Source organism: Paroedura picta, chromosome 1, assembly GCF_049243985.1.
Source record: "Paroedura picta isolate Pp20150507F chromosome 1, Ppicta_v3.0, whole genome shotgun sequence".
Taxonomy (NCBI): domain Eukaryota; kingdom Metazoa; phylum Chordata; class Lepidosauria; order Squamata; family Gekkonidae; genus Paroedura; species Paroedura picta.
The window spans coordinates 153,821,559-153,839,707 of NC_135369.1; the positions used below are offsets into that span (position 1 = coordinate 153,821,559).

General features: G+C 39.8%; 1 protein-coding gene across 3 annotated transcripts in view; it reads left to right on the forward strand.

Annotated features, from left to right (window-relative positions):
- CSMD1 (CUB and Sushi multiple domains 1) overlaps positions 1-18,149 on the forward strand; it is a 1,334,105-nt gene that overhangs the window by 1,050,418 nt on the left and 265,538 nt on the right. For all 3 annotated transcript variants that reach the window (XM_077309265.1, XM_077309276.1, XM_077309285.1), the window contains 3 exons: positions 3,239-3,355; positions 6,796-7,011; positions 13,788-13,976. In XM_077309265.1, the coding sequence (XP_077165380.1) occupies positions 3,239-3,355; positions 6,796-7,011; positions 13,788-13,976 (522 nt within the window). The remainder of the gene's footprint in view (positions 1-3,238; positions 3,356-6,795; positions 7,012-13,787; positions 13,977-18,149) is intronic.

The window sequence follows — 18,149 nt, forward strand, 5'->3', positions numbered from 1 at the left end:
AAAGTAAACTAAGGTTTTTGTCAGACTATGACACCCCACAACCAGTGAAGTGGCATATATGTAGGTAAATACATTATTACTTTAAAGAAAATGTCAACCAAGGCCTCATTGCATCCCAGGTGTAAATGGCACGGAGTTTTTATTCCAACCCAGATCGATTCAGTCCCTACCCTCTACACAGAATGCGATTTCTGTTTGGATTTGGGGCAATTTAAATTTTCCTTCTGCAGCAAGAAGGATTGATCCGGAGTGACCCTACATTTATTGTGCGATGTCTTAGAGTGCTTTTAATCCTCAATATCACCCACCATAGTGTGTATGTACTTTGTGTGTATTTTAAATTTCTTTGTCATTCAGAATTATTATCTACATTTTTTCTTTATTAGATCAAAATGGTAGTTGTGTTTGTCTGTCTGTAGAAGTAGAAAAGAGCAAGACTCCAGTGGCACCTTAAAGATTAACACAATTTGTGGCAGGATATGAGCTTCTTCAAAGTCACAAAATCTCATATCTTCTTCCCCAAATTAGAGTTACCCTGAATTGGGAAAATTAGTGAATGACTTGGAGACTTAGTGAGCAGTGGATATCTATGGAATCTCCACCTATGTGTAAAGCGTTATTCCCTTTAAAAACTTAAATAAACCAGTCCAGAGTGAATTGGAAAGTTTTTTTTATTAAGAAGAATGTATAGCAAAGCAAACAAATACACTAAAGCTCATGAAGCATAAACACAAGAAATTAACTAAGAAAAAGAGGGGTTTAATGAGAATAGAATTAGGAGGAGGGGAAGCAATAGAAGAAGAAGAGTTGGTTCTTATATGCCACTTTTCCCTACCCGAAGGAGGCTCAAAGCGGCTTACAGTCGCCTTCCCATTCCTCTCCCCACAACAGACACCCTGTGGGGTGGGTGAGGCTGAGAGGGTGCTGATATCACTGCTCAGTCAGAACAGTTTTATCAGTGCCGTGGCGAGCCCAAGGTCACCCAGCTGGTTGCAGTGGGGAAGCGCAGAATCGAACCTGGCATGCCAGATTAGAAGTCCGCACTCCTAACCACTACACCAAACTGGCTCTCTGTTACTATCTTTGTTACTATACACTATAGTGTATACTATACTATACAATAGTTACTATCACTACATGGAGAAGCCTGTGGGTTCAATGAATTGGCCAGCAGTTCATGGAGAGGAGAGAGAAGCTTATATTCAAGTAGAAAATGTATGAAAGATGCTCACACAGAGTGGTACTAGATGTTCTTTCATGGGGAAATTGTATCTTCGGGCTATCACTGACATGATAGCCCGTGAAAAAATGTACAGATATGATGAAAAAATTAGAAGGATGTGATAGGTATGCCTATAGTGAAAACAATATTGAGAGTGGAACCACAGAAGTTTCCCACAAAACGCAATATCTGTGATTGCTCTACTGGGTAGAACTAAAGACATTAATGTTTCTTGACAATTTTAATATTTCAGGACAGGAAATTGCTAAGGTGGTGGTGGTGGTGTTTAATTGAATTCCGTGGGTGTAGGAGGGAACAAGGGATTGGAATTGATGAGATTAATAGCAGCTTATTTTTTGGGCAGTTTATTGTCCCAAAAATATGCATTCCTGTTCTGGGTGGGGAGAAAAAGTCTGTGTCTCACTAATGTAATCTAAACTCCAGGTCAGTTCAGGAGACCTGACATGTTGTTGGTGACCATGTCTGCAATTTCAACAGACTATGTACCTTTCCATTGTAGATGCATTTACCACCTATTTTCAGACAGTGTGCTACAAATTAATACTTGGAATGTCATGGGAGGATGTAGATGGTTATTCTAGCTAAAGCTACCTCTCAAAGTGAGAAGGGGTCTGCCCACTAACAACTTTGCTAAAAGTTTTGTTAGTCTTTTTGTTAGGTGTTACTGGATACTTATTCTTTCTGTATTGTCTGTATGAGTTTTATGTTTCGTCTTGCAGTTTATGTGGAACACAACTCTTCCCATATTTATAGCACTCTTGCAGTACCAGTTTATCTGTTTGCAACCTATCTGTCCTATCCGGACTTTTGGGGGGGGGGCAGTTGTGTGCCTCTGAATTTTTTTTTTTCAGTTTTCAATCCTGGCTCCCATTTTATGAAAACAACTGCCTGAGGAGGCCTTTACACTTTGTCACCTCTTCTTCCTTAAGTTAGACAAATGAGTTATTTTCCACAAAACATTTAGAGCAGTGGTTCTCAACCTTCCTAATGCTGCAGCCCTTTAATACAGTTCCGCATGTTGTGGTGATCCCCAACCATAAAATTATACAAGTGTTCTTTCACAAAAATTAAACTGAAATTGACCAATGGTGTGAAGATTCAGTGTTCATAATTGTATATAAATTGTTTTTTTCCCTAGTGTTTCTCAGTTCAGTTCTGCCTCTTGTCCCACCATGCCGATCTCGCTCTTTTCTGCCTGCAGAAGGAGTGGCAACAGTGGCAGCAACCTCCACCCCCAAGCTGCTCACCCTGCCACGATCCCTGTGAAAGAGTCATTCGACCCCCAAAGAGGTTCCGACCCCCAGGTTGAGAACCACTGATTGAGAGAATGGTGTTTACATATTGTCTGTGGTATTGGGCCTTCTGTTGGGCATTCAGAGTCACGGATGGCTGTGGAATTGTTTGAATTAGTGTAAACATCAATCATACTTCATCTGCTATTCTATCTGTAGTTGGCTATTTTCATTTATTTTTTAAGCTGTTTTAAGAAAATGGACATGGCAAAGCATACATTTTAAAATAAGTAAAATAATCAGTGTTCTGCTGAACTGTTCCCTCTAAGTTGGAAAAAGAAACAAATACCCAGATATATAAATACCTGATATCTACTCTTTTTTTTCTTATTATTTCTGTTGATGCGTAATTGTCAGATTCTTTATTATCTTTCTAGTTGCCAAGGAGACAAGACTTTAACTGCCTGTTCTAAGTTTATATCTTAATGCAGCTGTACATATATTTCAATCTTATTACCACTGCTGCTAATCAGTTCATTTGCTCTGATGATGTTTACAACTTATGTATTTCAGTAGGGACCTATTATTGGTAAAAGAGCAACATTGTGTGTGTTAAAAAGAAAGTTGCATTTGGCAAGAATTCAATATTAGTTAAACTTATTAAAAACATGCCTAAATGGGCATGATGCCCACCATTGTAAGTGGCAAAGCAGAACATTAACTTATCTCTCTGTCTTTTCCCCCCTTTCATTTCTTTGTTTAGCTCTATGTGGTGGATATATTCATGCGAGAAGTGGAACTGTATTATCCCCAGGGTTCCCTGATTTTTATCCAAATTCTTTAAACTGCACATGGACAATTGAAGTTTCTCATGGCAAAGGTAAAACATTATATGATCTTACAGGATTTTCAAAATGTCTCCTGAAAATTGAATACATTCATTTTAAAAATCTTTGAAAGACAAGAATCCCATTTTCCACTGGCATAAATACAAAATGTATCAAAAGGTATCTAGCAATCGACTGCTTGATGAAGAGATCAAGAGAAAGTGAACATTAAAAAAGTTCTCCCTATGTGGGTTCAGTCATTCTGGTTTACTGGGTTCCTTATGGGGTTTTATTCTTCTCTGCAACATCTCCAAAGAAAGTAATTAGTCTAAGGTTGAGATATGAGAAGCCATAAGGCAAATGATTATCAATAGGTAGGTCCCATTTTTGGCCTTGTTCTTATTTCCAATTTTATACCACTTCTCTTTGCCTGCATTGCTTTCCAGTGTTTTTTATCTTTAGGGAAGCATTACTGAGAGAAAGATACCAATAAAATTGGTGTACTTATACAATTCATACCGTATCTATACCTCAGGAGACCTGAAATGCCAGACTTTTTCAACTTTTTTACTGCTGCGAAACCCCTGAAACATTGCCCTGGCTTCAAGAAACCCTAGACAGAATACGGTTAGGAAACATAGCTGCTCCCAGGTTCCCCTCTCCACCCCCTTTAGGCTCATCATTGGACATGGGGGGGGTCAACATAACCATATATGGTCATATCACCTGATAAATGTTTAACACATTAAAATATATATTAAAATAATTAACTTCCAACCATTTGGGAAACACTTCTGAAGGTGCCATTTTCATAAGTAGCAGGATATTAAAGAGTCTCTGGGATGTTTAAAGACATTGGGGTCCAGAAGCATTTTTTTCCTGTTTTTATGAATAAAATGTTATTTTTCCAGAGAGAAGACACATCAAACCTTTAAATTCTAGCTGTTCCTGACCTGCTCTTTCATTTGGCTACAAGATATTAGTGTGGACTTAGTCTTGTTTGGCAAAGAGAAAGGGGACACAGCTGAAAGATCATACCAAGCATTTTTCTTCCAGGATAATCTTACAGTAAATCTTTCCTAAACCCTCCATTTGTTACAAGGAAAAGGAAGTATTTGAATCAGTCTTGCCATTTATCAAGCCAGATTAGTAAATTAACTTTAACATTATTTTGCTTAGGTTGTTGAAATAAACAAATTAATTAAAAATTAATGATGAGACACCTGGAAAAGGTAGTCCTATAGGAAAGTGATCTAAGGCAAGTGATGTTTAGAAACAGATAAATCTTTTTGCTAATCTTGAAGCTATGCTACTTGTTTTCATGAACATGGATATACTGCCAAAATATTTTAGATTTATTCCCCCACCAGTCTAAGCACGCCAAAGTCAGAAGGGTAGAGAGGGCAACATGAGAGAAAGGATGGAAAAATGTATAGAAATGTGTTCTTTAACCAATAGAACTGACATTTCTGAGCTTTCAAGATTAATTTTCTTTAGTGAAAATTCTGTAGAAGGTGCTGCTGTTAAAGATTTTTCCATGTTCCTTTCCTTGTCATTATAATCATGTCCCTAAATAGTGTGTTTCTCTGTTTTTCCCCTTTCACTAACCTCACATGAGTTTATCATGGCTGCTTTGTCCCACCTTGTGCAGGGTTCTGTGGCTTCTCCATGATAAAGTCCTTTCAGAACTTGAATCATGCACTTGCTTTTCCCTACTGTGTGAGTGTTTCAGTCTCCATTTAAAACAACAACATATGCTCACAGTATAAAATCAATGCAAGAGGGCATTTTTTTCCAGTGGCCCTAATTTAAGCACTCAAAGTCTGAAAATCTAGTAGTTGATTGGCTCTGAAATACTCATTTTCTCTAACATTAAATGAAAATGTCTTGCTAAATAGTAATATCTATCATTTTAATAACCTGTAAAATCATCCTTCTTCTTTGTCTTGTTAAAGACAAATGCTTATTATATTCTAGTCAATACTAGCATTTAAAGGATCTTTGTCTCAGCTGTGTTGCAATTACAAGTTGTTTTGCAAATAATTGGGTTGCCTTTTGCAGTTTCTCACTAGTTTAATACATTCTTAAAGAGTATGGTATTTATCTAAATAAGTTGATTTTTTTGTGTGCTCAGGTTAGATAACTTCAAGGATTGAAATGATGAAATAGGATTTTCAAAGCACAGTATTAAAATGGATATTTTGCTCTTCTGGTTGAAACTTTGAAATGTATGGTCTTCCTTTCCCCCTAGCTTTTCTTTGTTCTCTTCTTATTATTCTTTCCTTCGTGATGATTTTTAAAAATGAAATGCCAATTCTCGCATAGCCATCTGGGGTCAAAAGCAAGGACTTTAAATAAACAAACACACTTTCTGATGTAAGCTAGCTTTGGCAGTATATACAATGAAGAATGCTATTAACTTATTTTAGGATAATGCATGAATTGCAGTCATTTTTCAAGGTCATCATGTATGTTTCTCCTGTGCTGTGTTTTAACTACAGTTGACTGTAGTGTGTGCGCGTCCTTACACTTCAGATATGGCTCTGTCTTGACCTCACCATAGTAATTGTCTTACATGTGATTGTTTCCACACTGGGAACTCTGCTACCCTGGCTTCCATAAGGGAGTACAAATTCGGGGTGGACAGGATGCTGCAGGCCAAACACTCCTTCGTGCGGGAGCAGCCTGGTGCGAAACCTCCAGTGCAGAAATGGCCTATATGGCCTACAACCCTGATTTGAATAGGCCAGTCTAACCCCATTTTATGAGATTGTGGATGTTGAGCAGGGTTAACCTTGATTAGTACTTGGATGGGAGACCAGTAAGGAACTCAGCAGCAGGCAATGACAAACCACAACTGAATATCTCTTTGCCTTAAAAATCCTGTGAAGTGGATGACAAAAAGATCCTGCACCTCAAAGGGAATGAAGTGAGGAGAGAATGCTTCTAGTGGAAGGTCCTGGCAGAGAAAAAAAATCTCCCCATTCCCACAACAGTCACCTATGAACATTAAAAAATACAGTTCTGGTGTTCTGGGGGCACACATGGCTTTTGAATTGGTGTATGTACAGTTTCATCTGCTTCTTGAACACTTGTTTATAGTATTTTCACAAACTGAAGTTTTAATTGCCTGGGAAGTTTATTCACTGGCTGTGGAGAAGTGATAGCCAAGGATAGAAGGGATAAATTAATGGTGACTAGGGAGTAAGGGGAGGAGAAATATGATTTTTCTTCCCTTGTGAATCATTATTTCTTGCCCTTTCATGCATTTATATTGTTAGTGGTTTGGTTTTAATTTTGTTTCATGGTTTTCTAAATTTTTGTTCTACATTCATATTTTAACAGATTTCATAAACACTATACATGCACTCTACATTATTGTATTTGTATGATATGCATGTATTCTATAGAGCTGAGTGACACTCTTCAGATCAGATTACAAATAAACTCCTTTCCAGAAAACCAAATCTTACGTTTTATTCCTTCTTTCAAGGTGTGCAGCTAATCTTCCACACCTTTCACCTAGAGAGTTCTCATGACTATTTACTCATCACTGAAGATGGAAGCTTCACAGAACCTGTTGCCAGATTAACTGGGTCAGTCTTGCCTCCTACCATTAAAGCTGGACTTTTTGGAAACTTCACTGCCCAACTTCGATTCATTTCTGATTTTTCAATTTCTTACGAAGGCTTCAATATAACATTTTCAGGTAAAGATTCAGGGTCTATTATATTATTTTTAGAAGACTGAGATGCATATTGTTTACTGGAATAATTATGTTCAACAGAACTGAAAGATGAATTCTTTAAAGTAAGTTGTAAGATCTATTGTTTGGTAGAAATAGAATAAAGGGTATTAGTATAGTGATAAAGTCTATGTGTCTGTTTGGGTTGTTATTGCTTCCTAGGGTATCATTCTAAAAGCAAGTCTTCAACATGACTTGTGTTTATTTTTAAAAGACTATAATGGTCTACTTACTGGAACTGTTCTAGATAATGACTATGCTGCACAGTTTTATTGTGCTGCTTTCACCAGTGTTATCATTGCTATTAGCTTGATGAAAAGAGTATTCTTTTAGAACATGAAGAATTCTAATTTAGAACAAACAAGTTTTTCCATTTTGGATGTTACTTCTGAAGAAAGAAAAAAATATCAATAGTACTATATGACAGTGGTCTCCAACCTTTTTATCACCGGGGACCAGTCAACACTTGACAATTTTACTGAGGCCCGGGGGGGGGGGGTAGTCTTTTGCTAAGGGACGTCACCGCTGCTGCCTGAGCCCCTGCTACGCTTGCTTTCCCGCCAGTGCCCCTGACTTCCCACCGCCGGCTGGGGGGTGCTGCCAGCAGTAGCTGTGCAGTGCCACGCCGAGGGGGAGCCCCAGCCATGGCGGCCGCTGGAGAGCATCAAAGATGAGCTGGTGGCAGGGCAGCCCCCGAGGCAGCAGCCGGGGAGGAACCGCGGCCCGGTACCGACTGATCAACGGACCGGCACCGGTCCCCGGACCGGGGGTTGGGGACCACTGCTATATGAAATTCAGCTAACTAGAGAGAGAAATAAGAGAGCAATCTGATGCAAAGTTAGTCAATTTAAACTGGGTTTAAAGTGGAGTGACGACATAGTTTGTACAGGTGGTTATGCTTTAGAACAGTGGTCCCCAACCCCTGGTCCGGGGACCGGGACTGGTCCATGGATCAGTCGCTACCAGGCTGCGGCTCCTCCTCGTCCTCCTCCCCATCTGCTGTTTCGAGGACTGCCCTGCCACTTTGCCACCAGCTCACCTTTGGTCCTCTCCAGTGGCCACCATGGCTGGGGCTCCCTTGGCACGGCAATGCACAGCTGCTGCTAGCAGTGCCCCCCAGCGGCAGCGGGAAGTCAGGGGCGTCTGCAGGAAAGCAAGTGGAACTGGGGCTCAGGTGGCAGTAGCGATGTCCTTTGGCAAAAGACTACCCTCCCCAGGCTTCAGTTATATTCTCAAGCGTTGACTGGTCCCCGGTGATAAAAAGGTCGGGGACCACTGCTTTAGAATGTCAGTTACATTTAATGACAGCTTGTAATAATCATTATGACATCACAGTGTGCGGACAGATAGGATGTAGTTGTCACAGGAATGGTTTAAGGATTTGTGGGGCCTGTAGCACCAGAGCCAGTTTAAGGGTTCACAGGGCCCTAGCAGAGTGCAGTTGCAATGGGAGCAGCTAAACTGGGGTGGAGAGACTCCCCACAGTGGAAAGGGGTGTCACTCCAAGTGTCCTTAAAGAGGGAAAAGAGGGGCGGAGAAAGGCTAAACTCCTGTTCCGTGGGGGAAAGGCACCCCTGGAAGTGTGGGGCCCGTAGTGTGTACTACCTGGATAAACTGGCCCTGGTTCCACTGACTTCCAACCTCCCAGGAAACATGTACAAGGAATAAATAGCCCATGCCTGTTTGCAGTCTCATGCTGTCAGCATAATCTACCTCACAGGGTCCAAGCTGTTTCCCATCATGCACTTTGTCACTAACAGGGTTCTCTCTCTCTCTCTCTCTCTCTCTCTCTCTCTCTCTCTCTCTCTCTCTCTCTCTCTCCTTTTTCTGCATGACCAGAAACATTACTACACATTTGCATTGTAAACAATGAAGGATCGCTTTGTAATGCTGAAGCAGAAAAAGAGCTGTTTATTTTGTACCCTAATTTTTACTTCCCAGGGATGTCTCTCAAAGCAGCTTACAACTATGGTTTGCCTCCATTTTCACCAACTGGGTTCAATTGTACCCTCCCCGCCGGGAAGCACCTAGCAATACTGAACAGCCTCAGTGGGGAGTTATTTGTAGCATGTTGGGGTTGCATGTATAGTCTGACTACACACAGTTCCCAAGTTATGCATATGCCTTCCTTCTGGGGCCTTTTGGCTCAAGGAAAAGGTGTTGGATGGAGATGGGAGCCCCCAGCACACCATTGCCCTGATTCTAGTCCAGGATTTCATGATATACTGGGTTTCTCGAATGGGTGGGAGTTAATTCTTCTTATATATATTTTATTTTGCTAAACATATATTGGATGATAAGACCATATATGGTCTTGTTGACCAGGCGCCCCCTCTCGAAATAGCCAGTGATGGACCTGGAGGGGAGAGGCCCCAGTGGGTGTACACAGCTATGATTCCCAACCATATTCTGCATGACTGGAGGGGTTTCTCAAGGGTAAAAAGGTTGAGAAAGGCTGCCCTAAGTAGAAGAGAGGTTTTTTTATACCCTGCTTTTCACTACCTGAAGGAGTTGCAAAGGGGCTTACAGGCACTTTTCCCTTCCTCTCTCCATAACAGACACCCTGTGAGGTAAGTGGGGCTGAGAGAGCTCTGACAGAACTGTTCTGTGAGAACAGCCCTAAAAGGATTAGGACTAGCCCAAGGTCACCGAGCAGGCTGCATGTGGTGCAAGATTACCACACTTCATTTGTGTAACAGTGGTTATTAGCAGTGGTTATTAATGGCATCACTGCATGTAAATTGCCATTCCACACTTTAGTACCTTTGCACAGAGACCATCAGTAATTGCTCAAGAGGTTTTTGGCGACAGCATAGATTAACAAATCAGCATCTCATTCGTATTAGAAGAAAGGAGAATTATCAGGAAAGCCTCTGGAAGCACATAAGAGACTATTTTGTACATTTTGAAGCAATTTTCAATTATAATTATAAATGTGAATAACGATGGTATAATACAGAGTTATGTAGACTGTGTGATATTATAAAAAAGATAAAAGAATTTATTCAGGGTCAAAAGATTAAATAGCCAGCATAGTTGAAAGAGGACGATGTAGTCCTTTGGTTGCTTAGAAGCAGTCAGGGCTGATAGCTACCTCAGAAGTTATTGGAAAATAAGTGAAATCTTGCATAAGAGAAGGCTGTATAAAATGGAGTTGATACGGTGAATGTATTAAGCCACAGCTCGAAAGAAAAAGAGAGTAACACATGGAGGAAGAAAAAATTGGAAGTAGAAAATTAATGGATTGGAATATAAAGTTAAAAATACAAACTTCTGTATTTTTTTAATGTGATATTTTCAGTCGGTGCTGTTCAGAGGAACATTATATGCTCATATATCTGTTGGGATGTAACCCTAGGCCGCCAGTAACTAGGATTACAAAGTTAATTGGTTAAATATTTACTCTGCTCAGCATGCATTTTCCAAACATCATTTCATGCTATTGTGTTGGCGAAATATGTGACACAAGGGTGCATGTGTGTGTAAGGGTTTTGTGTAAGCATTCACCGTGATTGTTAAATTGATTGCATTAATTTCCTCTAAGATGTGGTAGACCTTTTATATGGGCACATGAACATGGACATTTCAGAGGGCTGTGGTGATTGAATGCATTTAAATCTACCTAAATACACTAACCACCTTAATTCACCAACTTTAAATTGGAAGAAATTTGTCAGATTGTAAACTCAACCTCTCATAATTTCAAAAATGCTCCATTAAGCATTCAAAAATGCATTTCATGCATTCTTGTTGCAATTTTATCATTGTTTTTTTTTGTACTTACTTGCTACAAAAGTGAAATTTGCAAAACTTTCCCCTTTCCCAAAGATGGATTTGCATGTTGTTTCTACAAATAACACCAGGGAAATGTTCTCTATTTAACCCTTGGGATTTACTCATTGCAATGAAACCTTGGATAATAAATGGAATAAAAGTCTAATTTGGGGTAAAACTGCTGGAAACGCTTCATCACTATTTTCCAGCACAAAGATAACTAGGAATAGCGGTTTGTTAGGGCTTCTAGGTCCCTGTTGTTTAGGAAAACACAATCTCAATAGAACTGCGATAGAAAATTTCTGTGGGTAATACTTGTGCTTGAGGAATAGTTCCCCCATTCCTTTGCTGATAGAGGAAAGTATGCAGTATTGAAAGGAAAGAGGATGAGAGTGGCGCATTGGAATGAATTGGAATTTTCTGGAAGCTGAAACCAATATCCAAAGGATTTTGGTTCAGGGCACAAAAGTTTTATATCTAAACCCATTTTTTTACATTTGTCTCTACCCATAATTACGATAATAAATAGCTGTTCCCAGGTATACTCAGGAACGGAAGCAGTAATTTTCCAAATTTTAATTTTGTAAACAATCTATCATTTATATTTATCTCGCCCTTCTTTTGAGGATCTCAAGGCAATGTACATTAATTTCCCTTTCCCATTTTATCCTTACAACAATCTTGTAAGCTCAGCTGAGAAAGAATCCTTGGCTCAGATTTCTGGCAAACTCTATGGTAGAATGGGGATTTGAACCCAGTTCCTAGCCTGACATTATAACCAGTACTTTCTATAGGCAAGTCCTTGTTCTGCTTTGTTAATGGGACAGATAAAATATATGGTGATGATACGTATATGACTTTTAACTAAATGATATAGCTCAGAAATAATATCCTTTGTTTCGGCAAGTAGAATGGCATTCTGAAAAATGGGTATTGTATACTGAAAGGAGGTAGCCTTGAATGTAGTAGGAGTTGAGCAGTTTGGGTAGCAATGGTAAAAACTGAACTGACAAATGTAATAGAAATCTATATCACAAAGAGAAAATCATACATTACGCATGCAAAGCAGTGCCTTTTGCATTTCTTATCCACCACATATGTGCTCGGTTCTACTTTATAAAAGCCATTTTTCTTTGACTACAAAGGCAATGTACTCTGAGTTTATTCCTCAGTTCCTCTGGATGGGAAAAAAAATATCCTGCAGGGATTATTTTGCCTTCACTTTCAAAGACTGCAGTTCCTGTATTCAGTAAGATGATTCTGCACATGCAAATTAATCCATACACTGAATTATCAGTTATATTTTCATAAACGACTAATGCTGAAATTGAATTTTCTGTAGACCCTTTTTGAAATTGCAAATCTATTATCCAATTCCGTCTGATTTAAATGACATGTTTCAAGATATTTTTGACTACTATTCAGTGTGTAGCAGAGACTTCCAGCAAACTCATGGGATAAAGAAATATATCCCCTTGCTAGGGCTGTGCCACAATTACTTGTTTCATTCTTGGCAAAACCTGGACTTGATCCAGGAGTCGATGAAACAGATGCCATTGTGACAGGTCTTTTGGCAGATGCCCTGCAATCAGACTAGGCTCCTTAAGAAACAGAAAAAGAGGAAGTCAAGTTCTAAATGCCTGTGCTGTTCATCAGTCTAATTGCCCATAGGCTTTTAGAAACCAAGAAACTGCCTCTGGAGCCCTACAAAATTTCTCAGTTCATGTGAACAGTCCCTTCTTCTTTATTTTACTTATAAGTGCTACAGTTGCTGCAAATAAATATTTTGCCCCACCTACTGTGCTCCTCTAGATAGGACTGCCAGGTGCCAACCCCCCTGCTGGTGGGGTAGGGCAGGCACTCTCTGGGAGAATACCCACCCCAGCACTTACCTCAACCCAGAAGAACATCCAGAGTGTTGATGTCCAGGTGGTCAGAGATGTTGTAGTGGCTTTTTAGAAAGTGGTTTAAAAAGTCAGCCTTAAAGAATAGAGTTTTACCTCAAACCCCCAATGACCCATAACATGCTGACATTACTTCAGAGTGACATGGAATATTCTTCCTGGTCCAAGTCAATGTGTGGGGAGGTCCAGTGGGCTAGGATCAGTTGCAGAGTTGTTTAATATTTAAAAAGAAGCCAAGAAGTTCTTGAATTTGAGTGTATTACATTTTCTTAGAGAAATGGCCTCTCCCTAGCTGCTATTAGTCCCAGTTGAAAACAACAACAACAAACTTATCCTCCCCCTCCCCCAGCAAATAATAGCACAGGGCCCAGTACTGAATTGCAGCTCACAGCTAACTTAGGTCGTGGTTGCTACAAAACAAACAAAAAAATGTAAAAGGGATACAATAGAATGGCAATTACAAGAGCATAGTGCCACCATTTTGAAGGTGGTATTAAGACTCCCCCGCCTGCAGTGTTTCACACAAACTGCCTGGGAAAGTCCCAGGAGCCCAGAAAATAGCATTATGTCACATGGAAGCTTCCATATAAAACATGCACATATTGCAGCCAGGTAAAATTCTATGAGGTGGCAACAGCTCTGATTTCATCTAAGGAAAGTAAGAAAAAAGTACTCTTAGAGCCAAAAATCTTTGGCATCATAATAAGGGCAAGTCTGCTAATAGAACTTCATCTTGTGATGCCTGAATGTTGTGTTCCTCCAAATCAAATGTTATCTCTTGACAAAAGTAGGGAAAATGCAGAATACTATGATGTATCTTTTACTGAATGATATGACAGGGAAAAAGGAGGTAAATTTTGGTAGCTGCTATCCATTTACTGAGTTTGGCCCTAAGCAGCAGGAATGGACCAGGGGATATTTGAATGTAATATACTGAAACGTAAATGCTCTCTAATTGATTTGAACAGGTGATCTTTTCTGGAAACAATATGGTTACACTAATCATTAAAACAAACCAAGGCATTCATCTTTTTTTCCTTGCTTTTGATTTGTTGTCTGAAGAATATGAGCTGGAACCATGTGATGACCCTGGTGTCCCTGCCTTCAGTCGAAGAATAGGATTTCATTTTGGTGTTGGAGATTCCTTAACATTCTCTTGCTTCCCCGGATATCGTTTGGAAGGTGCAAGCAAGCTTACGTGCCTAGGTGGTGGTCGCCGTGTATGGAGTGCACCTCTGCCAAGGTGTGTGGGTAGGTGGTCACATGCTTTCATTTCATTCATCCAATTGGGGTGGGGGAAGAAAGGCAGGGAAGCATTCTGTGCTGAAGGTAAAGTAATAGCTCTCTAATGTACTTGGACACGATAACTATTTCCTCATCTGTTTTCCAGTTCTTGATCCTTGCTTTAATATTTAGCACAAGGATTGGATGGTAACAGCTATATCCCATTCCTAAAATTATAACATCTGTATGTCTCAAAGGGATGGTGCTTTATCTATTTATTATTCTCCACTATATGTTTTAAATGAAGTCTAGGTGCTTGTGGCAATTTACTATGATTCTGAATTCACTAACAAGTAGATATTAGCAGCCAGTGATTGGCAATTAAATGCAGTTGGAATGATTGTTGCTTGGGAAATAATCTACACATACACTGAACTGTGTATGAAAGCATAAATATTCCTGCTGAATTTTACAATAAAGAAATCAGTTTGGATTTAAGCATCCTGAATAGTCTCTCCATGGGTTAAGCGTTGCAGCTTAGACCATTTTGTGATACTTAGCAAAGCCTGGAATCAGCTGCGGTCTGGTGGATTTATATTTGTTCTCCTTTGAGTAATCACCTTCTGTTCTGTTTTATACAATCTTATTTGTTTTAGAATTTAGTTTTGCTCTACTGAAATTAGTTCCAGTTATTGGAAAGGAGGTGTACCTATAGCACTGACTACTTTTTTTTTTTTGGGGGGGGGGAGTAAACTAACTTCCCCAAAGAAGATGGGCAATGCAAAACCAAAGCAGATGTCTTAAGAAAATAATCCCATTATAATGGAATCTTATACATGTGAGTTTCTCCATTGGGCCAAACAGCACCCATCAGAACCATTTTAGGTTGGTAAAGTGAAACCCCTTCTCCATATGTACCACTGTTGTGATCTTCATTAGGACAACACATTTGCAGAAATTGAGGGCAATCTTAATCCCACAGGTGAGTAGTACATATGACACAGGGTAGGAACCTAGACCCAAGCTGCACCTTCCGTAATGTTTTAGTAAGCAGATGTCTCTGAAACATGCATTATAAATTTACCACCACAATCACAAATCTATATATAAACGGAAAAGTCCTTGGTTTCTAATAATCGGAAACAGCCTCAGAGTTTTAAGTAACTATTTCTGTACAAAATTTGTAAAGGAAAAAATGCAGCTGCCAGCAACACATTTTTAAAAAACCACTAAAGATCAAAGATTTTTTTACAGCCTTGCTTTTGCTGTTCAATTAAGTGTATCCTCCATGCTCTTTGAATCTACAGTGAAATCCTATAAATGACTTTAGTACACAGACTGCAAACCAAACCAAGATATGCTGGATGACGAAGCAATTAAATATGGATTCGTATTGGATTTTAAAACAATTCATTATTTAACATATAGAAGAGAGGGAGGAACTAAAATAAAGGATGTATATTATTTATTTATTACATTTATATATCGCCCTCCCCGGAGGCTCAAGTAAATATCTGCCATGACTCACTTCCCACAATGGATTAATCTTTTATGCATTACATAGCAGGGAGGGCATGTGAAGTCCAAAAGGAATACCCGGACATGGTAAGTGTGGAAAACAAGGCCACATCTTCATTATAAGCAGGACACAGCATGGGGGAGTCTCCTTCCAGCAGTTAGTGAACTGCCGGGAACTCTGCTCCCAGTAGCCCACCCTTGCAGCCCAGTCACACACTTAGTCAGCAAGTAACACTTTGTGCTCCAGCCAGCTGGAAGCAATCACGTGGCAGATGGTGGGTGTCAGTGGGCGTGAGCCTCTAAGTGGCAACCCTCTGCCACCCAGAACTGCAAGACCACCAGGCTGCCCCAGTAAGGCAGGCTATGCTCAACATCCATCCAGCCTCTTAAGGAGGCCACCGTGCCAGGCAAGTCTGGTGCGCAGACTTAGATTGCCCCCCAAACTGCTCTGCCCCCCCAAACTGCTCATACTGCCAGCTTTGACATAACAAAGATACACAAGCAATTAAAGAAACCTTAAACAACCCCCTAACGTGGGCCTGCCCTGCTGATGGGGCACAAAAACAGGGAGGGTGGGTAGGGAGCAATGTTGCTGGCCATCAGGAAGAGGGACCAAGGATGCGAGTGGCCCCTTAAGTAGGGAACCTGGCTCAGCCTTCTTCACCCTGCTCCTGCACATTATGGAACTAGCCAGGCTGGACACGAAGTCCCTGGCCATCCCTCTTCCTTCATTAGGCTCTCCTGTGGCCAGCCAGGCTTCCTTGTCCTCTTCTACTCCCCCCCACCCGTGGCTGCAAACTTGCAGTCTTCAAAGAATGGTGAGGATGCCTGTATGTGAGGTCCTAGGCCATCCTGTATGCTTCTGAGGATCCATTTACCACAGAGCAATATATTTAACTGTCTCTAACATGTACGGCTTTAAGCAGCATTGTTGATCCTCAGAGTATTAACCCTTCATTTTGAAGTTTATTACCTAATTTAGTTCCAAAGGCTAAAAAGGTTTTTTGGTTTCCCCTCTGCACTACCTTTCAGATACAGTCAAAATTAGCTGCTTATTTCTCAGTTTTCATTAGAGAGATTGTTTCATTAGTTTGGTATTATTAAAGCTATCAATTGTGGCTTTAAACTAAGTATATTGAGTCATTATTAAACTATATGGCAATTAAAGAAAATCATACTACTGTATCCATATGTTAAAAGGTGTATTATTTTCTGCCTTGAGGTGGCTGAAATGTCCCAGTCCTGCAAATACATACATTCATGCAGAACTTCCCCAAAACTGTGATAGCTATATTACTGAACATTGATTTACCTAGAACACATACTGGCAGGACATGGCACAAATATGTTACATCGAAACAAAGATCAATTTTTATCTAGGAAGCAAAGTCCCTGGCTGCCCCCTCAGAGAATGCAATTCTCAAATAGGGTGAATTCCAAGAGCACAAGGAAATTCTGTTAGTTTTCATTTCAGGTGAATGCCTTGAACTTCTCATTATTTCAGTGCCTTAAAGAATCCTGGACTTTGTGAGGTAAGCAAGATGCAGGCACTCAGACGTTCACATACAGTCTCCTCTCTGGTATAGAAGTGCTCTTCTCAACAAGAGGAGTCCCAACTGCTTTTGTCTGAGCACCTGTCAGCCTGTATCTAGCTTCACTCTCATGAACAGTTCTGCAACAGGAAATCTGCAACAGTCCAATTGTGGCAGCAAGAGAGTGGGCAGTTTTTTGCTGAAAATATGTGGGGAGGGGATTTAGGCTCCTACTGCACTGACACTTGCTCAGGATGCCAGTGTGATTTTCCAAATCCAGTAAGTGGTGGCAGATTATCTGACACTTGTGTTGTAAACGAGGGATGCTGCTCATGAGTCATGCAGAAGTCAAATAAAATATCAGCCAGGGATTGCACAATGAGTTTGTATAAATTCTTCCAGAATATTTGTGACGAATCTTATAGACGCTTACTTAAAGGAGGCCTGGAATTAAAATGTGATAGAGGAACGGCTAGACAGACAAATAACATACACTAAACTTAATGTATTAGTCTGTCCACTTTTTTGTTCTTTTTGCAATATAGGAAATTAATATTGTTTTCCGTAGGAAATTAATTTTGCTTGGCCCTGTTATTCATTGGATGAATTGTTATATATTCATATAAAAATGTTTGTTTGCAGGCTATTTTATTAAAAAGATAATAAAAAAATATCTCTGGAAGCTGGGCAAAGGCTTTGTTCCAGATGTCAGGTATATGAAAGAGGCATCATAAAAACTGCACTTCTCTCCTGACAGAACTCCTTTAATTTGAATTTCTGATATGCATCAGCTGTCCTCTATTTTGAATATAATTCTCTGCCTAGTGCCTTGTTTGACTTTTTTTTAAGTGCTTTTCAGCTTACTATCTATTCGGTCTCAAGACAAAGGTGTTCAGTTACTTCCCAGAAACAGTTTCAAAATTATTTAATTTCATAATTAAATTGATTCTGATTTCTGCTTCTAAATTACAGCAGTTGGCACTCATCTCTGAGGAATATCCCTAAACTAAAGTTAGGTACAGCTGAACTACAATGGTCAGTTAAATAAAAGAGTACTGTGCAATCAGATTGCAGTGTATCTTATGACTATTTTCTCCTCCTTTGCTGAACTATATTCTTCATTTTAATGAAACAATGAATGCAGGTTTCT